Source organism: Gigantopelta aegis, chromosome 14 (genome assembly GCF_016097555.1).
Source record: "Gigantopelta aegis isolate Gae_Host chromosome 14, Gae_host_genome, whole genome shotgun sequence".
Lineage (NCBI taxonomy): Eukaryota > Metazoa > Mollusca > Gastropoda > Neomphalida > Peltospiridae > Gigantopelta > Gigantopelta aegis.
Genome location: NC_054712.1, coordinates 47,746,465 through 47,772,677, shown reverse-complemented (window position 1 = coordinate 47,772,677; position 26,213 = coordinate 47,746,465). Strand labels below are relative to the sequence as shown.

At 38.2% G+C, this 26,213-nt stretch overlaps 1 protein-coding gene across 1 annotated transcript in view; it reads right to left on the bottom strand.

Moving 5' to 3' along the window:
* Nucleotides 1–2,762: 2,762 nt before the first annotated feature.
* Nucleotides 2,763–26,213, bottom strand: part of LOC121389475 (aquaporin-5-like) — a 48,382-nt gene continuing 24,931 nt past the window's right edge. The window contains exons 2-3 of the mRNA XM_041521122.1: nt 11,862–11,942; nt 2,763–7,645 (exon numbers count right to left, since the gene is read on the bottom strand). Of these exons, the coding sequence (XP_041377056.1) occupies nt 7,397–7,645; nt 11,862–11,942 (330 nt within the window). The 3' untranslated portion in view covers nt 2,763–7,396. The remainder of the gene's footprint in view (nt 7,646–11,861; nt 11,943–26,213) is intronic.

Below are 26,213 nucleotides of genomic sequence, written 5' to 3'. Positions count from 1 at the left end.
TGGGATCGGTGCGTGCGCGCGTGTGTGTGTGGTGGTGGTGGTGGTGGGGGGGGGGGGGGGGGGTATTGGGGTACTTGAAGCACAAATATTTACTTTTTTGCCACTTTATATGGGTGTATCCCTCACAATATAACGTGCCCCTTCCCCCCACCCCCACCCCATCTCTCCTTTCACATATCATTCATATATTCGGGATGTTCTTTGAATTTTTAGGTTCTGTAACAATTTTAGTATATGTATTGAGATAATATATACTCTTCAAAAAAGTAGGGGAACTCTAATAAGAATTTACAGTTGCCAAAATTGTAAGGTATATTAGCTGTGGAGAATGGTTATATGATAATAGTGAATTAACTGGGCAAACATTACAACCGGTAGTTCAGTATTACAGTAGGTTTTATGACCACCAAAGATCTTGAAGGACGATTGGGGTCAGAAGTGAAATTTAAAATTGACGTGTTTTTTTTTTATCAGTAAGTCACAAACAACACAATAACAACTGTATGATCAATGAAAAAGATTGACAGAAATAATGTTCCACAGTGATTAATGGACCTTCCTGGAAATTGTCAAAATCGAGAATGACACCCCACGCACGTGTACGGGGCAACTGCGTGATGCATGTGCAAACTATGGAATGTGTTTCGGTGTGTTGATAAACAGACCTGAACGTTCTTTACTAGGATGTCTGTGGTCAAAACGTATGTCCGGTCTAATAGTTGATATTAACATTAATATTTCAGGTTCCCCTACTTTTTTTTTGAAGAGTATATATGTAGTGTATATACTACTACTACTACTACTACTACTACTACTACTACTACTACTACTAATAATAATAGTTTTTTGTGGGGTTTTTTTGCTGACACTTGGCTATTATAAATTGCCTTGACCAGTAAATTGATAAATTGTTTATGCATATTATAACATAACACTGAACATAATTGTGAATTAGAAGTGTCGAAAATCATTAGTGAATAAAACACCTTTAAAACTTCAGTGGAAGTTAATTAAACAGCGCGGTCTATGGAATGATGCTGGATGTGCATCCACACCCCGACCCCCACACCCCTACCCCAAATTTCGAAGTGCTCTGAAAAATCCAAGGTTAGGCAGATTAATAAAATGCATTATTTTATTTGGTTTTAGTGGGACTAAGAATGATATCCTAGTAGGCATGGTATTTCTTAGGAATATGGTAAGCATGCTGGTATACTTTTGAGTACAGTAGCCCCCGTCTTAGTAGGCGCCCTATTTAAGCGATACACCCCTTCCTTAGAACCGTGTATTTCCCGCTCTCGTTTTGGTATGTTATTATTCTTTTGATGTTAAATTTTGTTTTACTTGCACTGTTGCACTGGGCTCCAAACACACTGATTAAAGTATCACATCCGAAGCGCACATACATCCCCATGTGAGCAGCGTGAACTTATTCAAAGACACACTCTCATACAGGTCGCCTCTCAATGTTGATCGGTAGATAACCAATGTCATATAATATATGATTTATGATATAGGCAATAAACCAATACAGGTTTTAATAGGCGTCGGAAGATGTCAGTAACTGGAGGGGCCAGACGTCCAATTCACTAAACTCTCGCAACTATGCGATCTCGCAGTGCAATGCTAAAAGACTTACAAAGAGGATGCTTTGTTAAGCAGAACCTAAGAGATCTTTGTGAATTAGGCCCCAGGTATATACTAATTCACCTATCAAGTGTATGTGTATCCGACGCTTATGGTGTTTAATATTATGGTGAAGGATGTTATTCACAGTTTGTCCGTGATGAAAATTTATGTACAAAACAAATTGTTTATTATTCGAAATAAGTATGTTTTGCTACATTGGATTTTGTGTTATTTTTATACCGCACTCATTAATACTAGCATACTATGTCAGTATGTGTTTTGTAGAAATCAAGGGAGGGAGGGAGGGGACGGCGAAAGTGAGTGGGAGAGAAATATGTTCTCGCACCGATTTACAGTGCACAATACCACAGAGGCGTATCAAGGATTTTGTAAAGAAGGGGAATTTGTTGGGGGGTTTTTTTTTTTTTGGGGGGGGGGGGGGGGGGGGGGGGTCACAAAATACTAAAAGGCCAAGTTTGAGTTTGCCGTATGCAAATTAGCCAAGATACCAAAGGAGCGAGATTTGTAGGAGTGGTTTTCTGGGGTATGCTTCCCGGAACATTTTAAAATAAAGATGCTCAGAGACACCTTTTCAGGGCAGTTTAATGTTAATAATTATGAATTTACGAGAGGAAAAAAGATCATTAAAAAGGTCGATTCAAACAGCCAGTTTCTTGTGTGTGTGTGTGTGTGTGTGTGTGTGTGTGTGAGAGAGAGAGAGAGAGAGAGAGAGAGAGAGACAGACAGAGAGAGAGAGAGAGAGAGACACACGCACACGCAGAGAGAGAGACGCGTACAGTACCCACCCATTTCTAGACAATAGAATAATTGGTGCCAATATTCACTAAAATGCTGGGTATGAAACGGGACAAAGAAACAAACTTCATTTGTGAAACTAATAAACTACTTTATTACATGTGGATTAAAAAGAAAGGGACGTACAAAGAAAATCTAATATCGAAAAAAATAATATATTGCATAGAGTACTTAACGTAAATACATGATAAATATTTACATGTACATGCAATAATATGTAAAAAAAAAAAAACGATCATGAAACGTACATGAGCATGCAGTGAATAGGTAGCTACCTGAAATGATAAACATGAAGGAAGAAAACTACATTTATATAATACTGTTAAAGGAATACAAATTTATTGCATATAGTATTATACGGTATTTAGTCCACATGAAACGGCTAAAACAGAGTTTGTTAAGCACCATGATTTTGTTTTTAAACATTGATTTAAATTCACTCGTGACTAAATGGGTTTTTTTCATTTAAAAATTAACAAACGTTAAAGAAACAAACAAATGTTTAACTTACTTCTGATTTGATAGGCCTATTCTTTTTTGACGTGGCGCTGGTATGGCTACCAAAGACGGCGCCGCGCATCGGCCTATTTATTGACACTTTTATTGATAAACACAATCGAGTTTATGAAGCATCCGTTTTTCGCGCACATTGAAAACTAAATATAAATTATATATATAAACTAGTGTCCAAAAGAAAGTATACACACTAAAAATATTAATAAGTTTCATCGAAATGAGCAATATTTGATAAAACAATACTTAAACATGTACAAACACATCATTTCCGAGAACCAAACGCGAAACAAATTGACACTGTACGCAAATACCGCATTAAATGGAAAAACGACTTTGGGTGATGTAGCACGAAATCCACGTGCAGACTGCTGGTATAAAACAGCTTGTCCGACAGGTCACGAGCACAGCAATCAAAAGCACACCAAAGTTATGCCACGATTAAGCAGTATTGAGATGGAGAGAGCTATTGGAATGGCCCAGCAAGGAGCCACAAACACCGCCATTGCAAGAACGCTCGGCTGCACCCGCGTCACGGTCAGCAGACTGATGCAACGTCTACTACAAACCGGCCACGCGGTAGACAACGAGTCACCACGCCAGGTGAGGATCGTCACATCCGGACCATTCATCTGAGGGACCGCTTCATGACGGCGACGTCAACGGCAGCGACGGCACTGGGACATCGGATCTGTCGACAGACAGTGTATCGCCGATTAAGAAACTTCGGTATTCGAGCACGTCGAGCCTACCGCGGAGTTCACATGACACCTCAACACCGACGTAACCGACTGATATGGGCCAGGCGATATCGACGTTGGCAAGTGCGTAACTGGCGACGCGTGATGTTCACGGATGAGAGTAGGTTCTGCCTGTTCAGGAATGATGGTAGGGCACGAGTATACAGACGATTAGGTGAACGTGTGGCGCCAAATTGTGTTCAACAAGTTCACCCATTTGGAGGCGGTAGCGTCATGGTTTGGGGAGGGATCTGCGGTGATCTGAAAATGAGGCTCGTTATTATTCACGGCAACCTGAATGCTCAAAGATATCATGATGAAATTTTGCGACCCGTTGTGCAGCCATTTATGCAGCAACAACCACATGGCATTGTCTACCAGCACGACAATGCGAGACCTCGTACGGCAAGGCTCACCATCGACTTTCTTAATAACGCCAACATCAATGTTTTACCGTGGCCAGCATGTTCTCCAGACATGAATCCCATTGAGCACTTATGGGACTACCTGGATCGGCAAGTTAGAGGACGGCCAGTGGCACCAATCACCACTCAACTGGAACAATGTCTCCTTCAGGAATGGCAACGCATCACGCCTAACGTCATTCGTCGTCTTACGTCATCAGTGCGTCGACGTGTTATGGCGTGTATTAATGCGCATGGTGGGCATGCACACTATTAATTCGACATTTGATGACATTTTGCTGAAAATTGAATGACATTTTACAGATCATGAAGACTTTTTGAACAATTATCGTACTGTGCATTTTCACAACCTGACCCCCCCCCCCCCCCCCCCCCCCCCCCCGTGTTTGTGGGTCTCAGTCAGGCGCTATTTCCATGTTTGAATGATCTGACATTGTTCACACTAGATGGCAAGAGTCTCATCTAATGAAATATATACACATTGATTTTCTACATGCTTTTGTTTTCATTCCATGGTTTTCCCAAACACAGTGTATACTTTTTTTTGGACATTAGTTTAATATATATATATATATATATATATATATATATATATATATATATATATAATACATACATACATACATACATACACTAGCATTTCTGCATAATTGTAATAAAAAAAGAGTGCGCCATAGCTCTGTTTCAGATCATTTAGCTGCATAATTTAAAATACTTTATTTTTATAGGCCCTTAAAATTATATTTTCAGTCGATCTGTTCATTATCGTTAAAATTGACACCAAAATAACTTTTTGTTTTGGAATCTCGTCATTAATTAATTCACTAATTAATTAATGACGATATCCCAAAAGATTTAATTAATTAATTAATCAATCAATCATTCGTGTATACATTCAGCCAACGCACTCGAGCAATAAAAAAAATACTTGTACACGAATTCCTAAATGCCGATAAACAAACGCGCAAACACGCAATTTGTAATCTTCATACAGGTGAGCCTTTATCTACTAGATTATTAATTAATATAACATGCCCGGTAATGAGTTACAGATGAGCGCATTATTACATAATTACACCCTGTACACAGTGGCAAATAATCAAACGAGTGAACGGAACCACACGTATAATATATGACGTGGAACCTTGGCAGTGAAAAGACATTTTCATGTCACAAATGTTAAACAGAGTTATCGTTCGTTTTGAAACATTTTCAAAGAATCCCATGAACATTTTTAAGTCGGATTTTGACACGGTGAGGGCGAGGCACGAGAAAAATAGGCGCGCTGCTTTTTACGTAAATGCAGCTATCAATAACAATAGATTAGATAAATGCATCAGGTTTCCGCACTACACGCCCAAATCTCGCACATGGTTTACGACCGTTGTTATCTGCCAGTCTCGGAGAAAGTAATTTGGCTTTTGAAATATGCATACGCACTCAGTGATAGGTGTCAGTGAGCAAAGTGTGTTTAACAACTGCAACCAGGTGCCCGGTTCTTTCTTGTCCGGGAGCATCGCTCAGCCTCGGTAAAATTTCAAAAATAAAGTACTGAGAAGCAATTTCTTTCAGTAGATTTCACTTTGGAAATTATGCCCCAAACAATAATTTGGTAACTACGAGTGGCAGGTTTTCTCTGATCTTAACACAATTTAGAAATGCAAACCATTTTGTTATCAGTAGTAAACACGATTACTCGAGTTCTTGCTATTGTTACCCCCCCCCCCCCCCCCCCTCATATTTTAACAATTTACTCCTTTATATAAACCTTTTTTTTTTTCTTTTTTTTTTTTTTTACATATCTGAGCAATGCAGCTTACAAATAGATATCTTTTTGTTTTTCCAATATCATAATACAGTTTACAAATACATAACATCATGTTTTCCCCTTATCTTAACATAATTTACAAATACCATTTTGTTTCATTCAAATCTTAAATGATAAATTTGTATAAACCATTTCGTTTCCACATTTCTCAACACAGTTTACAAATAGATACCTTTTTGTTTTTCCAATACCGTAATACAGCTTACAAATACATAATATCATGTTTTCCCCTTATCTTAACACAATTTACAAATACCATTTTGTTTCATTCAAATCTTAAACAATAATTTAATTAAATTTGTATAAAACGTTTCGTTTTCCACATAGCTCATGAAACGCAGTTTACAAATATATACCTTTTTGTTTTTCCAATACCATAATACAGTTTACAAATACTTTATATGATGTTTCCCCTTATCTTAACACAATTTATAAATATACCATTCTTGTTCTTATCTCGGTTAGAGAGACACTTTAAGATTAACCTTGACACGTAGAACTGGATATTCAAAGGTGATAAATATGAGGTGCCAGAATGTGTAGAAAATAATGGGCTTGAATGGGGCAAAGGGACAACAGTAATCATGTACAACCATGTAACACCAATTTTGTTTCTTCACAATAACACTCTGGTAATTTGAGTGAGACTATTCCAAAAGAGTATACTTTTTCTTTACTTTTCATCTGTTTTCATGGATGTTCATTAGCTTATGTCTTCTGGAACTACAAGCAAACTTTAGGCTTCGGAGCAACTAGACAGAGTAATTTGAGTGAAACTTCCATAAGTTTAGACTTTTTCTTTACTTTTCGGCGGTTTTCCTGAGTTTTCAGCAGCTTATGTCTTAAATATACTGGTTCAGTGTTTATAAAATCAAGGTTCGCTCACATAAACAGTTGTAGTGAAGTCTGCAGACGGGTTAAGTTCTGAATCTGGTTAAATAAAGTAAGATTGCTAGTATAAGCCTGTCTTCATGGTGAGGGTCAAAACTATTTAAATGCTTATATCCATTTAAGACTGAAGTTCAAGTTTAAGTTCTTCAGACATACCCATTCCGAACACAACGTGTGACTCCGCCAGGGGCCAGGCTATAGTTATTATATTACATTATTACAAAATAAGAATATTTCAATAAAATATTGGCCCTTCATGGTTTTAGCATGAATATTTACAATTTAGCAAGAACAAATTTGATTAATTTAAACACATTCAAGAGAGAAATAGGCCCCTACATCTTCTATGTAGCCTAGTAACGGATTTCATCATAACTTAAAACCACCCTGCGTCCCCACCCCATCACCACTCACTCCCTGACAATTACCCTCCCCACCCCGCTATCCGTTTCAGTTAAATAAGTTACACCACCAACACAATCTCTCCAATCAGATTTCTTATAATTCCTGGATGGATACAACGAAATCACGCGGGATCTCGTCTGGACGAGACTTTATTCTGCTGTGGGTTCCTCCTCCACGCCAATCTTGCCGTCTTCCGCTTCCTTCAGCTTGATGGTCTCGGGTTCGACCGACTCGTCGATTATCCGGATCTTCACTTTCTGCGCCTCGTACTTCTCTTCGTCATAGTCACTGGAGAGGATGCACGCCTTGGCCTTGATGATCGAAGCATTCGTCGCAAACAGAGTCTCGTAGAGGAGCCCCGCGACCAGCCCGCCGGCGAGTGGTCCAACCCAGTAAACCTGTGTAGAAGAAAATAAGAGTAAAACACACGAAAACGAGCTTCGAGACCCATGCACAGCCACAGACTCGGAGATTTAACGTAGTAGTAAAGCAATCGAATAAGAGTAGGGCCTCCACGAGTCCAAAATATTGGACTCTTTAGTACTCGAGGGTCATACTAGACCCGGATCCGAGTACCCGACACTAGATGATAATGAGACTAAGGAATAAAGTAAAATAGCATTATGGATCTTAATTCTAACACTGAATATGGATGCCAAATGATGCCATGGTATTGCATTCCACACGTTCAACTTTTGTTTTCCCTCCATGTCTCATAACCCTATAATTAATGTAACAGGTGGCAAGCATATGGCAAAGTGACGTAAAAACGATAATTAAATGAGTGTTATTCCTTGCACAAGTACTCGAGTCTTGTGAACGTACTCGAGTCTTGCTAGACTCGGCCCATTCGCGAGTACTCGAGTACTCGTGGAGACCCTAAATAAGAGGTGGTGTGTAGGCCTTTACTGGGTTCTGTGCTATCCTGTCTGTGGGAGGGTGCATATAAAAGTTACCGTGCTACTAATGGAAACATGTAGCAGGTAAAAATTGCCAAAGGTATTTTGTTTGGCCTAAAGAAAGGAAACTAACTTTGTATATTGGATTCGCACCCGATACTGGTTCTAACCCAGAATGGTTGTACGAATTGAATTGGATTGGAAATAACTGAACGTACACGTTCAGAGAAAACTGTTGTACATAGCGCACGCCTGTTTTTTGAAACTGACCATACCAATTCCTTCGTCGAAAACAGAAGAGTTGGAGGGACTCGCACACTGAAACCGGCAGGCGCAAGGGAACACGGGTGACCTGATCTGAAGACCAAAAGAGCACACACAAGGGATTTAGTGGAGCGGAATTTGGAATGGTCCCTTCAGGGAGTTATGCCTGATAAGGAACTATGTGCGCAAGAATTTCATAGGATGATCTGGTGCAAAATTTGGAGTGATTATAAGTCGATGTGGGAGCCTTGAACTGTTCACGGTCAGGTCAGATCATAGGGTTTTACGTGCACATTCAGAACAACCTGTTGTAGCGCACGTCTGTCATGAGCGCAAGTGCCGACCTCGGTCGGCTCCTCCCTCCGGGACAGGACTATTCAAGGCCACTACATCGACTTTTAATCACTTACTGACCAGTAACAACTAGCCATTAACCCCTGTCCTGGACAGCCAGCGCAGATAGCCGAGGTATATGTTTAGGACATCGTTTAGGACATCGTCTTTGTACCTGAATTGGATACATAAACCTGAAAATCAAGGGATCAGCCTCCAGCACATTGGAACACCGTTTTACGAAGCGATCTTTGCTTCTATCGAACTTTGTTACTTTTAAAAGGTTGATTTTACGCTACGTATCTTAAAATTTACAGACGCTCGACGAAGCAATCTTAGTACGATTAAGCATAACAAGATATACATGATATACATGTATATACCCCCCCCCCCCCCTCCATAAATCATATTTCAAACTGTATGTCGATTAGGTACTACACGAGTACAACATATTGGATTCGGGCACTCATGAGTACCCGATATTTAAACTGGTTAATAATGAGACTAAGGAATAAAGTAAAGTAGCATTATTCATCTTAATTCCAGCGCTGAACATGAATAGGCCCTACCAAATCATAGCATTGTGTTTAGTAGAGCCTCCACGAGTACAACATATTGGACTCGAGTCTTCGAGGATCAAACTCGACCCGTACTCGAGTACCCGACACATATACTAGATGATAATGAGACTCGGGAATAAAGTAAAGTAGCATTATTCATCTTAATTCCAGCGCTGAACATGGATGCCAAATCATGCCATTGTATTGCATTCCACACATTCGACTTTTGTTTTCCCTTCATGTCTCATAGACCTATAATGTAACCGGCGATAAGCATATGACAAAATGCCTTTTACAAATGTAATTAAATAAGGGTGCTTTTCCTTGCTCGGGTACTCGAGTCCTGTGAACGGACAGTGGCGTAGCCAGGGGGGGGGGGGGGGGGGGGGGGGGGGTGTGATCAGTGGCGTACTCGATATCATTGTTTACTTGGCTGCCACCCCCCCCCCCCCAATACAAAATCCTGCCTACGCCACTGTGAACGGACTCGAGTATTGCTAGACTCTGCCCGTACTCGAGTACTCGAATACTCGTGGAGACCCTAGTGTTCAGTATTTACAATCAATATAATAGACCTTAAGCCCTGAGCAGGTTTTCGCATATATCCGTAATTCACAAACAGAAATAGTAATTTGTAGGACATTTTCCAGCTAATTACACGCAAGTGACTTCATGTATGCATTGAGATGGCGAGTTAATATATTCACATTATATACCAGCGGTTTTGATTGGTTTGAAAACGTGACATCATTAATGCATTTAGAAACCAGTTGATACATTCAATATTGTGACGGACAGATGGGCAGATTAAAAAGAGAAACCAGCGCATGATCATATAATTATTGTATAACTTGTATCGCTGATTAGTTACTGCTGAAATTAATGCCGTACATTGTCCAATGTATTATAGTTTGAAATTTCGTGCTTTTGCATTGTAGGCTACTTGTGGAACTTCCGGTATAACTGGAAGGAAGGAAATGTTTTATTTAACGACGCACTCGTATATACATGTATGCCATACACACATGCCTGTGCCCAAAACCCCCAAAATGACAGTGTCATAAACTAAAGAAGAATGGAATCTCATTTCAATTAAACTTAAAAATATATCATATCCATCATAGATTACTAAAATTATATTATTGGCATGGGTTTTTGGGTTGTTTTTTTGTTGTTGTCTTTTTGTTTGTTTTGTTTTGTTTTATTTTGGTTTTGTTGTTGTTGTTGTTGTTGTTTTTCTGTTAGACAAATAAAGGTGATGGCAATATACCAGTGGTTGTTAGGCTCTTACGTCAATTATTATGTCATGCAATGCAGTGACGTGTATGATCCGTGGATCCGGTCGAGTACTTCAGTGTTTGATGTGATCCTAGTATAGGACAGTATAGAGTAGGACAAAAAACGTATATTTTTGTTGAGGGGGGGGGGGGGGGGGCACATGTCGCCCTCCCCGACTCCACCGGTTCAGATGGGCATGCAAGGGGAGGGTGATAGGGTGCGCATTTCAATGGTATTCTGACATTTTCCGTAAAGTAACGAAAATGGCCGGAAAGGTTACAATGCTATGGCGTGACGTCGACAATGCTTTGGCGTGACATAACAATGCTTTGAGTCATTAATTAATATGCTTATTGATGCCAAAGCGATATTACGTACATTCTTCTGGGTATAGAAATGTGCGAACAGAATCGCTGTTTGACATTTATAATCATATTTATTTGAAATGTGTATAAATGTAAAATATCTGTGCACAGACCTAATACTACTGGATCTAATGACAACGGCTAACTACTGTGCTGTTTGTTGCAATGTTTTTGCAAATGCCGAGTGTTAAATAGTAGGCCTACACGAATAGTGGTAAGTGGTTAATGATTGTTTGTTTGTTTGTTTGTTTGATTGTTTGTTTACCAGGACCGTATAAGTTGGACCTGGGGGTAGGATTTTATATTGAGGGGGACTGGGGGATGTGACTGAGGAAGACTATGCCCTCCCCCCCCCCCCACCCCCCGTCTACACTAATGCATATTAGTAAAACTGTACAAGAAATGTTCACGAGGTTAATTCAGTTCAGTTCAGTTCAGTTTATTGTATTAATTTATTCGTAGGAACTGCTCTTGGGGGAGTTGGAGGTGCGCACCCCTCCAAAGTTCGAAGATTCTCCAAAAATTCCAGTGTTTAGCATATAAATTTATTGCATTTATTTGTTTTTAAAGTGGTGAACTTGTTTAAAATAGTCAGTCTGATAGTTCTGTGGACGATTGCCATATAGGTAATACATGTTACTGTATTTCTGAATACCGTAAGTAACCCTTTTAAGCGTTGGACTACCTCCCTAGAAAAATCATAGATCCTACCCTGCTTGTTTTGACAATTTAAAATTTTAACATTGCTACCACCCGTCTGGCAGCATCACAGCCTCATTGTGACATCTGTACGATTTCTCGTTGGATCCGCCACCGATGATCCACGGAATCGGCTGAGAATTAATATTGTTTGAATATGCTAACGAACTAATGCGTGAGTCTCCGAAATGTTTCAGGTTAAGTATTTCGTCTTACCCAGTGATTGTTCCATTTCCACATCACCATGGCCGGCCCGAAACTTCTGGCTACGTTCATACTGGACCCAGTGTATGGAACCTGCAAAAGAGGACATTGCATAGCTTTATACACAAATACTTACTAAACATAGTTCTTACACACCCGCTGCTGAGGTATGTGTGATATTATACGGCGACATCCCACATATGCTGGGTATGGATTCAAAGGCATCTGATTAGCTGGTCAATGATGGTAATGAACTACATATAAAAGCCAAACACGTATCCAATAGGGACCATGATGCGCGTTGTTATCGGTATATCGATATATATTATTATGATTAAAGGGTAAATAATACGTATTACAATGCAAAACACTCGGTAATTCCCGTATTTCAAGTTCTTGTTCAGCCTGAAACCCCAATATCTTGCATTCGACTAATTTTTATAGATGTTAAAAAAGGATAGGTCTGACATTATTAAATAAGGGGGGGGGGGGGGGGGGGCAGGGTGTGTGTAGCCCAGTAGTAAAGCGCTCGCTCGATGCGCGGTCGGTCTGGGATCGATTCCCGTCGGTGGACCCATTGGGCTATTTCTCGTTCCAGCCAGTGTGCCACGACTGGCATATCAAAGGCCGTGGTATGTGCTATCCTGTCTGTGGGATGGTGCGTATAAAAGATCCCTTGTTGCTAATCGAAAAGAGTATCCCATGAAGTGGCGACAGCGGGTTTCCTCTCTCAATATTTGTGTGTTCCTTAACCATATGTCTGACGCTATATAACTAAATAAAATGTGTCGAGTGCGTCGTTAAATAAAATATTTCCTTCTTTATTAAATAAGCTTTAGCATGCTGAATTGATACATAATATATTTCATACTTTCAATAATAAACATTCAATTTGCATCATTCATTTTCTTTATTTTGTTAGAAACGCAGTTGTGAAAGAATATAATTATGGTATGTATCGTGATACAGAAAACCTTTATCGCCGTATTATCGCCTTATTATCGCCGTGTTATCGCGATACACACATTTCCGTAATACCCATTCCTAGTAGTCAACTCGCTTAAATTGCTCGTTAGATACGTTTTGAAAGGACTCATTGTAAAATAGCTAACTAAGGCCGAAAAAAAGAAAAAGTCGGGCTGGTCAGACCAAAGTTCCAGAATTGATGCGGGGGTGCGGCTTTTTTTTTTTTAAAGCATAGATTGCACAGAAAAGGTGGGTATATATATATATATATATATATATATATATATATATATATATATATATATATATATATATATACACACACAGTTGAATCTCGTTGGCTCGAACCCCATCGGTGCTCGAGAAAGTGTTCGAGCCATCGGGTAGTTCGACCGAACCATTCGGTCAACATCGGATATTTCCGTAACATCAGTTAGAAAGTTGAATTAGATAGGTGTCAGGACGTTTCGGCCCCAGTACATGTTCGGCCCCAAACCGTTTCGGCCCTTAATGCAATATACGGCGATCTAGTATTCGTGTATACAGATATATGCTGTAATTGGTATAGTAACACTTTAGATGGTCACATACACCGGTAATAATATAAATAAAATACAAACTTGTAACATTAATTTGTCGAATAACATTCATTGCATTCATTCACACACACACACACACACACACACGCACACACGCGCGCGCGCATACATACAATAGGCCTACATACATATTATACACCGGGACACGCACACACATACACACATAAACATGTACGTCATCGCGTTCATGTAGAATATCACTGATAAATGATATGGTGATAAAATAAGGAAGCGAAACTTACGTTTAGTATGTTTAGACTTTCATGTTTGTATATTACATTTTAACATTGTTTTACTAACGATTCAAGCGGAAATATAATTAAGTAGAAGAAACGCAAAACAATTTATTGCAATTTATTAAATTGTATTTACACAAAAAAGAAAATCCGTTCATTTTCATTTTTGGATTATCAAAGCTAAACACAGTTTTGGTTGGTTGGCTCTTATTTATTCTTTATCACTTAGGATATTATGTTCAATTAAAAAAAAAAAAATAATAATCACAAAAAGAGAGAAAGAAAGAAAGAAAGAAAACGAGAGAAAGAAATTACAATACTTACGATAAAATTTAATAACAAAACACATGTGACTGAATAATTTGATTTATAAAACAACAATAACCGGGGCCGAAACGACTAGGGTTATGGGGCTGAAACGTCTGGGGCCGAATGTGTAGCCCTAAAACTATTTCGAACTCTGCGTTGTTTCGCCCTTAGTCCTATTCACCCAGGGTTGGTTCGTCCTAAATCTCATTCGTATCGAGTCGTTTCACCCCACAAAATAAATATATTTATTATAGTTTTGAAGTATTTTTTTCTTCTGTTTATTCATTATCAAATATTAGGTAATTTTCTGTCTTTGAATATTAATGCGAAACCAACATACCGTACTCGGCGTTTTAACCTCAGCTGGGTATGTAGTATATTTAATAAGAAACCCACAGCACATCAGTAGTATGCAGTGTGGCTGTTCATAAATTAATTATTAATGTGAATACATTGTCTGTATATTATCTAAGGCCTGTACGTATTTCATGTATGGCTTGAGTAAATGTTACTGGAAATAAACAAAATTATAATATTATTTTTATCTGTAAATATAAACACGCAATGTGTGACATCTAAAAATCAATGGATATAGGACAAACCAATGAATAAATGTACTTTATTAAAGGGACATTCCTGAGTTTTCTCCATTGTAAGATGTTTCCGACTAATAAAATATTTCTACGATTAAAGTTACATATTAAATATATTTTCTTGTTTAGAATATCAGTGTCTGCATATTCAATGTGTTTCTGGTCGTCTTGATATTTGTAAGAAGCCCAAACTGGATTTTGTCTTCAAATAATTTCGTACGTACGAAAAAATAATATTTTAGGAAATAAAATGAAATTTAACCTACTACAAATATTGGAACGACCAGAAACACGTTTAATATGCAGCCACTAATATTTTATGCAGAAAAATATATTTGATTACAATCGTTAAAAAAGTCTCTGCTAGTCGATAACGTCTTAAAAATTGCAACAAACTCAGGAATGTCCCTTTAACAAAATAAAAATTAGTGCGAATCGAAACATGGGGCGAAACGACTCGGTTAGAAGTACGAATCAACCCTGTTCAAAATGACTCGGGTGAACTAGTAATAAGGGCGAAACGACCTGTTACAATACTATTTTGGTAACTGCAAACTTAAAAATTTCATCAATGTGTTATATAACAAAATATCAGAGTAAAAGGATTTATTAGAAATTACTCAGATTGTGTGATGCAGAAGCCTTTGTCGGTATTAATTCAATGTGTGGTTGCTGAAGTGATGACAGCTGAGTACCTCTCCCCTGTTTTCATTGAAAACTGGTCTGGTAGACGTGTTCAGAGTAACGCTTCCCGCCGAGGCCAATTGTTTGATTGGTATCACGGTTCATCGAAAAGGCACCGTGACACTAGCTGTACTTGAAATACTTTTACCGATAGTTGATGGCTGAACACACAACGTGACAGGTATGGCAAAGAAAGGATTGCTTGGCTATTGTCGCGATTCTCCGATCTCGTTCCGCCTAAATTATTATAATCCAAAGGCAATTGTTGGTCCTTTTCGGTGGTTTTCCATTTGATATTTGATGTATCACCAGTTCGAGGGAAATATAGCTAATAACACAGACGGGACCGATAATTTAGTTCGAGCGAACGCTTATAGTCGACTCTGAACGTATTCGACCCATCGTCAGTTAATATAAGGGCTTACCGAACAAAAAACTCGGGACTTCGTTTTTGGTTCGAGCGTTGCGGTGTGATCGACCCTTCCGAGATCGAGCCAACGAGATTCTGTATATATATTTTACGTCCTCCTCATCTGCCTTGGTCCATCCTCAGTGGCCATGGTGCCCCTCCTTTGTCTTGGTACCCTAAGTATTCCCTAGACAGTAACACGGGGGTTCTGTACAACCCACAGATTACTCCTACAAAAATCGACATCATACCGCGGGAAATAATATATTTAAAAAATGTTGACGCGCGAGGTAAAAAATCTACACTCGCGCTGACCAGAGACCAGAAATTTATTTTGTTGGGCCTAACATAAGTTATTAAACTATCAAACCTAATTACACCAACAACTGATATATTTTTTAAAACAAACACCACTTTTTAAATATATTCTCAACAAAGAATTAAGCAACTTAAAGGGACATTCCTGAGTTTGCTCAATCTAATTAAAATTAGCTCCACTATTACATGTGGATCTAACACCAGCCAGTTGGAGCTCATGTCCACCAATCAAAACCTTACTTGCAGAATCCTGCCAGTGATTTAAAACTAACAACACTGCGTAGTCCCCAATGTCCAGGTAACATTTCGTCTGTAAATAATAATTTAAATATTGACCAATCACACTTCGCCTTTTATAATGTTATTTGGGAGCATACAAATTCTAAAAATATCGGGCGAGGCTATTTTAGTGGCCGCAGTACAGCGAACCATACCAATACGTACGGGGTGGGTTATCAGTCTTCAATTTTACATTAAAAATTATTTATTTATTTATAAAAAAAAAACTAAATCAGTCTTCAGTTTTACATTACAAATTATTTATTTTATAAAATAAAACATGTTTTAAGGCATTCGTAATTCACACGAAACATGTCGTATACCCTCAGGATAATTCGGAATGTTTTCAAATTATTTTTAAATCACTGGCAGGATTCTGCAAGTAAGGTTTTGATTGGTGGACATGAGCTCCAACTGGCTGGTGTTAGATCCACATGTAATAGTGGAGCTAATTTTAATTAAAATGGAGTTTGCTGCAATTTTTAAGATCTTATCAACTAACAGAGACTTTTTAACCATTGTAATTACATATCAAATATATTTTTCTGCATAAAATATTAGTGGCTGTATATTAAACGTGTTTCTGATCGTTCTAATATTTGTTCTAATATAGGTTAAATTTCATTTTATTTCCTAAAATAATTTTTTACAAAATTCAGTTTGGGCTTCTTACAAATATTAAGATGACCAAAAACACATTGAATATACAGACACTGATATTCTAAACAAGAAAATATATTTAATATGTAAATTTAATCGTAGAAATATTTTATTAGTCGGAAACATCTTACAATGCAGCAAACTCAGGAATGTCCCTTTAAGGGTTTTTTTCCCCATACATCATCTTTCCAATTTTATGTCTACTTCGTGTAAAAATATCAATAACATGGGTGTGCCAAAACACCCCAAAATGTATATATATATTCAGCTCACCAAAGAGGCATAAAATTAAAAACATTCACCCACTTTGTTGGATAAAACAATTCACAGTAGGCCTACAGTATGTATGTATAAATTGTAAATATAATAATACGTTTCGCATACATACATGTGTATACATTTCAGTGCAGGCGGTCCCCCTCCAACCCAACCCACCCCTTTCCTGTCCTGGACGGAGGAGCCGGCCGAGGTCGGCACCTGTGCTCAAGACAGGCGTGCGCTACAACAGCTTGCTTTGAATGTGCACGTTAAACACTCTGACCTGACCTGACCTGACCTGACGTAATATAACTATTTTGGGTAAATTCATAATTAACAATTGCTGAACACATTTTAAAGCCAGTGTTTAAACTAGACCTCAGACATTATTAACACTGGCAAATTTGATTTAAAAATATGTAGCCAAATTAATTAATCAATTAAACAAATTAAGATTCTTTAAAATTAATAGAATTCTTTGATTTTTCTAATCAGCTTTTTGGCGATTCACCAAATTCAAGTTAAAGTCAAGTCGATTTAGGTTAAAACCTGAAAGTATACTTTCCCGCCAAAATTCTCCTCACACTTTCTTTTAACTTGGTTTTTTAGATTGATTTTCGTTTTCTTTGTGTTATTGTGAAATGTCAAATGCGACCATGAACTTTTGGCCTAAAATGTTTCTGTTTGCAATTCCTGGGCAAGTGTAATGTTGGTTCCCTTTGATCTAGGCGCAGTGACAGTCCATATTGGCAATGGGGGTATTTGGACAGTTTAAAAATCAACATGACACAAAGTTTCTTGGTTTCGAACCATTTTACCACGATTCCAAACTTAGTGTAAATTCGCATGTATAAAAAGAAGTTGTCATATTCTATGAAAAACAAGTTATAATTAATAATATTATTGTGTATATACTCATGACACCAAATTTGCATTGTAAATTTGTAGAGGGCAATATAAAATGATTATGTGGGAGAAATTGTGTTATAATTCAAATGTTTTCAAATATATATATATATATATATATATATATATATTGGTGTGTTTGGGGGTGGGGGTGGGGAAGGGGTTGAGAATTGGTAGTCGTTTTTTGTTTTTTGATGGAGATATTTTTGCTTGCAAGGCAAGGGTGCAGACAGGTTTGAATTACGATTTCAAATAAATGAGATACAAGCTGTTTTCAAAATGTGTTTACAGAAAGAAACCACAAAACAACTGAGTTAAAATACACATTGCATAATAAATGTTGATTTATGTATTTGTTAATGATGGGCTCACACTGAGGGTATGCGCGACCGGTGTAGGATGCAGAACAACGACAAAAAAAACTATTGTGGGTGTTTTGTTGGGTTTTTTTAATGACGTTTCTTACATAAAAACTAGACAAATTACAACTGTGTTATCATCCCGCTGTCATATATTGCGCGACTTTATGTCGCCTTTGGATATAAAAGCCCTAAAGTATTAATACGCGGTGATTTATCATTGTTAAATTAATTTACAACACCTACCTGTATAAATAAACGAGAGAGAGAGAGAGAGAGAGAGAGAGAGAGAGAGAGAGAGAGAGAGAGAGAGAGAGAGAGAGAGAGAGAGAGAGAGAGGCAAAGAGAGAGACTGAGGCAGAAAGGGGAAAAAGAGAGAGGCAGAAAGAGAGACAGGCAGAAAGGGAGAGAGGCAGAAAGAGAGACAGACAGAAAGGCTGCGATACCCCCTTAAGCATATTATAGCATCATTTTCTAACGTAAAATACAAACACATCTTCAGAATGACTGAACTCGCAGTCTCGCCTCACCATATTATGGCATCATTTATTATTGTGAAAACACAGCAGGTGACGTACAATATTAATAAAACCGTGTGTTATCGCCAATACAACAGGTGTCGTTCACTACCTCCATATAATACGTCGCCATGTTTGTAATACTTTGTGACACAAAACAGTGGAATAGCGACCTGCTTTTGAATGTTGAAATAATAATTTTTAAAACCCCCAGTAAACTAGTACTAGTACTCTACTAGATGAAATCCGTGTTGGATGGGGTATGGTGACTTTACACTGGGCTTCCCCCTCCAAAATACAACCACCGTGTAGATAGCCTGCTCTCATTAGCCAAGGCTATATACACGGCAGGCGTATATATAACCACTTTTGAGTTAATTGCAAGGATGGTGGCGTCCATTGCCGATGTATTTATTGAATTCATATCTGTACGCAAATATTTAGCACGTTGATGTTCGGTAGGCCACGACCTGAGCGCAAAAAGATCTTTGTGAAATGCGGCATCGGGTAAGTACAAAGAAGACTGTCGGCAGTGCAGATGAATAACGGAAAAACGATCAGAACGATCGGAAACTGTTAAAAAGGTGCATATTATAGATATGACAGAAAATTACGGAAGGATATTAAGAGTGGAGTGCTGTACATTCTAAATTGATAAATAGAGACTAATATATGAGTGGCCGTTAGATACCATTTATCTCACAGCGAGTTGTTTTAAAATGTATCTAACGAGCGAAAGCGATTTTGATACGTTTTTAAACAACGAGTTGTTAGATAAATGGTATCTAACGGACACGAATGTATTATTCTATTTCTTAAATATCCTCCAAAAAAACCACCCAGGTTTTAAGCAAATTTTAACAGTTTTTTCGACTAAAAGTTATTTACAGCCGTTACACTTGTAGCAAACTTACGCGTCACAAACACATGAATGTCAGGTAAACTATACGTCACAGTCTAATCGATTTCCATCGCGTAGTTTTTCATTGGTTGTATGGCATTGGTGACCTGGTCATCATCTAGGAACAGCCAGTCGTATGTCTTGAAATTGTTAATACATGTACATGTGTTAACAACCACGTGTAACCAAAAAATAACGCGTGATGTTCTCACCAACGGGTGTGTAAGAAACAATACAAACATACTCGACAATGCAGCCTTGGTTACAACAAGTTACAACTGAGTAAAACATGAGTTTGTGACTTTGAAATGGTGAAATACCCTCTAAAATTCGACTAAAATTGACTCCATAACTGTTCTTCTCAGACGAATGTGCGTTTTTAAAAATATGAGAAATGCATTTTGTGATATTAAAAACACCAGGATGACCAAAAACACTTCGAATGTACGGAAATGGATAATCTAACCAATAAAATCTAAGTAAAATATGATTTCAGTTATCAAAAACTGCTGTAGGTAGTACTATACCAAATAACTTCCGGCTGGGCCAAAGTTCGAGGTGCACCGAACTTTTGATAGAGAAGTGAACACCACAAGTCCTGTGATTGGTTATAAATGTGAGTGTGTTGGTTGTAAAAAATAATAGTTTCATCTGGGTAAAATAAATGTGCAATTTTATTTCATCTAGTACCAATGTGTCAAGTAGCCTTGTGCTTGAAACATGTATGGGGTACCTATAAAAAAAAGTACTCAAATTTTGTGCGAAACTAGGGTAGTCATAGACGCTACCCGTTATCTCAGAAACGAGCAGCTTGACCCCCATTTTTTTCTGATTCACTTTAAGTGTAAGGGGTGGTAGTATTTATATCCGTGGCGTTTATGTCGGTTGATACGTTGCAGGTAGGAGTTTTAGCCGTATATGTTACTATTGTCGTCTATGGGATTTGATTTGGTAGTATGCACCCTGTAATAGTCAAAAATATTCCTTAGTGTTTAAAAACTAGGGTATGTCCCTTTAATACTTAGTTTTCCTACTTCTATCCGATTAAGGTTCAAGCACGCTGTCCTGGGCACATCTCTCAGCTATCTGTCCAGCACATTGGGTTAATGGTTAGTGAGAGTGAAGTACTAGTAAATGTAGTGGTGTAAACTATTCACTGAATCGTTAAACTCACTCTGGGTAGGAGCTAATTCATTAAAATAAACCTCGGCAAATTGTAATTAACTAGGTGGGAGCATGTACCGGGATGCGAACACAGAACCTACCAATCAAAAAAAAAAAAAAAAAAAAAATCCCAGCAGATGGTTTAACCACTACACCCCCAAGGCCAATGTAGTAACATGGACTTTACACGACACATTTATGTACGACTGCGCCTGATGGTTTCTTTCACAAAAAGCCTTCGACTTAGTTAAAGAAATCCTTATTTCTGATTTATACACAGTAACCTCTCCCCATGCCACATACTGGCTTATTCGCCGTGATTCATTAACTAGCCGATAACATAAATATTCCCATTCCACATAAAAGTGGTGTGGCTTACAATAAAGAATTTATGACCAGGTCACGAGTACAAGAGAAAACCGAGTTCCACGCAATAAAAACCGGAGACCTACGAACCCGCATATCAAACTGTGACAAGTCGTAAGTCGTCATAACAGAAAGGCGACATATTTCACTTTGAAAATACACACCTAGTTATAAATACGAATATACAGATAAACAGTCATATGTCGTTAAGTAGTCCAGTGGTCAGAGGATTCATAACATATGTTCACAGGCTAGAATTTTTTTTAATTTAATGTGGGGGGGGGGGGGGGGGGGGCACCCTCACTGGGGGGGGGGTCAACCGCACTGGCTATGAATCGTGTTATTGAGCGACAGGCAAATTTAAAGGATGGTAGAAAACATAAGCGTACGAGACAGGGGGCGGGGTCAACTGGAGAAAAACCTCAATTTCGAGCATAAATGATAGAGATATTCGGGCAAAATGAGCTAACCTGAGACATTTTACCATGTATTTCCATCATTCTACATTAAAAATCAATTCCAAAAATCCAAGTAAAAATTAATGATTTGCAACCCTATATAGTTGTTTGGTAGTAATGCTAATATGAATAAATATTGTTATCCAGATTCGGGCGTTTTCGTTTAATATGGGCAAAACCCAGGCTGCCCCCTACAAAAATGGGACCCTGTACGCCCATGGTTGAACACATTTAAAAGAGAGGTGTGACTGAGAGTCATGACCAGTGAGGCCACTCCTACCTGTAAAGTAGCAAGGGATCTTTTATATGCAGTTTCTCTCAAACATGACAGCACATATCACAGCTTTTGATGTACCGGTCATGGGGCACTGGTTGGAATGGGAATAAGAATTCCTTTAAATTGAATCTGACATTAGTCGCTAGTGTAAGAGGACCAGGTTAATAGCCATAGCTAACTAGTACTCTACAATCCGTCCAACATGGAACGGGGTTTTTTTTTTCATGCTATGGAATTTAATAAAATTATTTATTTCTGAGCCGATTTTATTCAGGGGGTGGGGGGGGGTGGGGTATTTCCAAAACACTTTTACTTTTCTTCTTACGTCAAATCAAACTGAAACTATTACTTTTTTTTTTTTTTTTTTTTTTTGGTAGGAGGATGGGGCGGACTATAGTTGTCTTGTTGAAATAGGTGAATGCAACAACCGATATATAAAATAAGCTATTTTGTTTTGAAGGATTACGGTAATGAACATCACAGGATCACAGGAGGGTATAAGGACCATGAGGAAGTTATCCCCGCTCTCAACTCGTAATTATTATACGGCAGTCAGTAATGACATACACAGCTTTCTGTGGTATAACGAGTATATGAGCCAAGAACCGTGTTATGCTATTCTGTACGAAGACTTCCTGTTTCCATGACAATGACGCCCATAAACAAGTTTTTGTTCTGGCTTGCGATACTGAAATGAAAGCGGTGTTGTGTGTGATGAAGTGCTCCGCTGCTGACGGGGGCGACATACCAACAGTGATCCGGGTTCTCTCTATCTCCCGATCTGTCGAGTCTGGCAAAATGTGCACTCCGCGAACGCTCGTGAATACAACCACCGTAAATAATGATCACGGGAGCAGACACTCAAGTCTCGGGCGAATGTGCAGGGGGAGGGTTTCCTGTTGAAACAAACTTCTTTTTGCAATATATTTTCTGGAGGGGAAGGGGAGCACAGGTATCCCCAAACATTAACGTCAGACATGTTATAGTAACATTATATAATAAAGAGTACTCTTTATATATGTAACTATAGTACTTGTATTAGGGGTTTCTGTTTAGGGGTACCTGTAGAGGGGAGCATGACTCTACCCCCTATAAACTATGTTGGCCACAGTCTATAGTCCGTTACACGGGAACGCCTTTTTTCATGCTATGGAATTTACGACAAGTTATTTATTTCTGAGTCGATTGTTTTCAAAATTGGATACAAAAACAAAACGCTTTTACTTTCCTTCTTACATCAAACAAAACTGAAATTATTTACAGAAAATAGTTTTATAGAATGATGGGACGGACTATAAGCTTAATAGCTCGAGTCACCTCCAGCCCTCCACTTATATTATTGATATTGATATGTAGGGGAAGGTTAGAGGAAACTCTATGTAAAGTTTTACGTATCAATATCAATAAAGGGTGGACTCGAGCTACAGTCTAAAAGTAAGACCCCTTTCTGAAAAACCCGTCAGTGGGCCCATTGGGCTATTGGGCGGGACGTAGTCCATTGGTACATAGCTCGCTCGATGCGCGGTAGGTCTGGGATCGATTCCCGTCGGTGGGCCCATTGGGTTATTTCTCATTCCAGCCAGTGCACCACTACTGGTACATCAAAGGCCGTGGCATGTGTTATCCTGTCTATGGGATAGTGCATATAAAAGATCCCTTGCTGCTAATCGAAAAGAGTAGCCCATGAAGTGACGACAGCGGGTTTCCTCCATCAATATCTGTGTGGTCCTTAACCATAATATGTCAGACGCCATATAACCGTAAATAAAATGTGTTGAGTGCGTCGTTAAATAAAACATTTACTTCCTTCATTTCCTTCCTTTCTGAAAAATTCCTACACACGCGTCGGAGTCTTTTTAAGGGGCCATTGGCGTAGCCACTATTTTGTTATAGGGGGTACCCGCATTGGGGTGGAGTCAAATACATTGTCGGTGTCAATTAGTCGTGTTATGGCACTTATGCAGCGACAGGGAAATATACAAGGTGATAAAAAGAGGTGAGATTGTGTGTGTGTGTGTGTGTGTGTGTGTGTGTGTGTGTGTGTGTGTGTGTGTGTGTGTGTGTATTATGTGATTGTGTGTGTGTATTATGTGTGTGTGTGTGTGTGTGGTGTTTCATGTCCACGGTTTACGCCAGTGTAAGGGATAGAGAGTACAGATGTTTGTTCATCGACATCGTCGCTTATGTGCGTAGCCTAACAAAATGAATACTGTTTGACCCTTTATCTGCGTTATTCATGGAAGAAGCCACATTGTCAAAACACCCTTTTGACTACCTTGTCCTAAGATACGATTTTTAAAATTTCAATGGTTTTGTCGTTCACATTATTATATATATGTGAAAAACTAAATCAAAAGGTTGGGGGGGGGGGGGGGGGGGGTCACCAATGCACCTCCATGGTTAATTTCTTGATTTAAACCGAACCTGTGAAATAAATAAAACTCGTATAGTCTGTTTTCTCATTGACGATAAAGCCTATTCAGGCGCCAATGCAGGAGTGGGTGTAGAGGGGCAATTCCACCATCTGCTCCAGTATTTGCTTTTAAATACATTGTACATTTTCTGGGGAAGCAGGGTAGCATGTCTCTAACCGCCTATAAACGTCATTCGCAACAGTCTAGAACCCCCACTCCAACCCCCCCCCCCCCCGCGCTAAAATCCCTGTACACGCGTAGCACATTTTGTTGTTTAATAGTCTAGTAAATAGTTCTTCATTAAAAAGGAAATAAATGATTGAAATGCCTTTTCCAATCTTCCTTTGATGATTATGTACAAGTAGGTTGACCTCAGAAGTAATTAAATGACTCGTTATATCCACTCGTTGTATTTCAGAATTAATGTATTTATATAATTTAACTATTCATATACTATATTATTTACTATTTAATGTTCTCCTGTAAACCCTGTCCTGTCTTGTCACATATTATATTATGTAATTATTCATTTTCCCCCATATGCCGTTGCCTAACGGCCTGGGTGTAATAAAGTTCTGTTCTGTTCGGCGTGAAGCTACTTGTCATATTTAATCTTAAATGTTAACAACTGTCAGTGTCTCAATAGAAATTGTATTGAAATTTCTGCAGACGTGAATGATGTGAGCAACCTTCAAACACTCGCGCATGAGCGATTTGGAATTTGTAAACTAGTTTGATAACTATTTTAGGCGTGAAAAGGAGCACTACTAATATGATGGTCTATTTTGAATTAGGTAGATCACCTTTGTACATAAGTAGGAACATCCGTATGGTTAAATATTGGATAAATTTGTTGAATACAGATAACTGTATTTTGAAAGAGTGTTATAACACCCTATATGACGAGTGCATAAGAAAACCACGTTCTGTTAACTGGGTTAGTCAAATAAGAGACCTGCTTCTCACTAATGGTTTTGGTCACATGTGGTATAATCAAATGTAGAAAATCGCAATACATTTATATCACTATTCAAACAGAGAATGACTGATCAATTTATCCAATCTATGTATGCTGTATTCAACAATTCTCCAAAATGTCTGTTATACAAATTTTTTCGTTGTTAATAATTATTGCTTACAACCTTATCTTCAGAAACCTATTGCCTTGAAATACAAATATATTTTGAGTAAATATAGATTATCTTCCCATAAGTCTCTTTATAGAAATGGGCAGATACCACACTATTGACAGGAATAATAGAATGTGTCGTCTATGCAATATGAATGTAGTAGAAGACGAATATCACTTTGTTCTAGTGTGTCCTTTCTTCAGTAACATAAGAGATAAATATATTAAACCTTTTTATTACAATAAACCATCAACATTTAAATTAACGCAACTACTGTCCAGCGACAATTCAAAACAGCTAATTAAATTGTGTAAGTATTTGAAAACTGCTACCACGCATAGAACAGACAACATTGATACATGACATATGTTATTATTGTATATTATTGCTATGCATGCATTACCCATTTACTATAGAATTTTATCGATTGTAACCCGATGCTATATACCATTCCCCGCAGTGTGCACATTATATTATTTTATATATAAATATGTATGTATGCCTACAAAATGTATATTTTTTGGCAAAAATAAAATGTGTGTTTATCCCCACAAAACTAG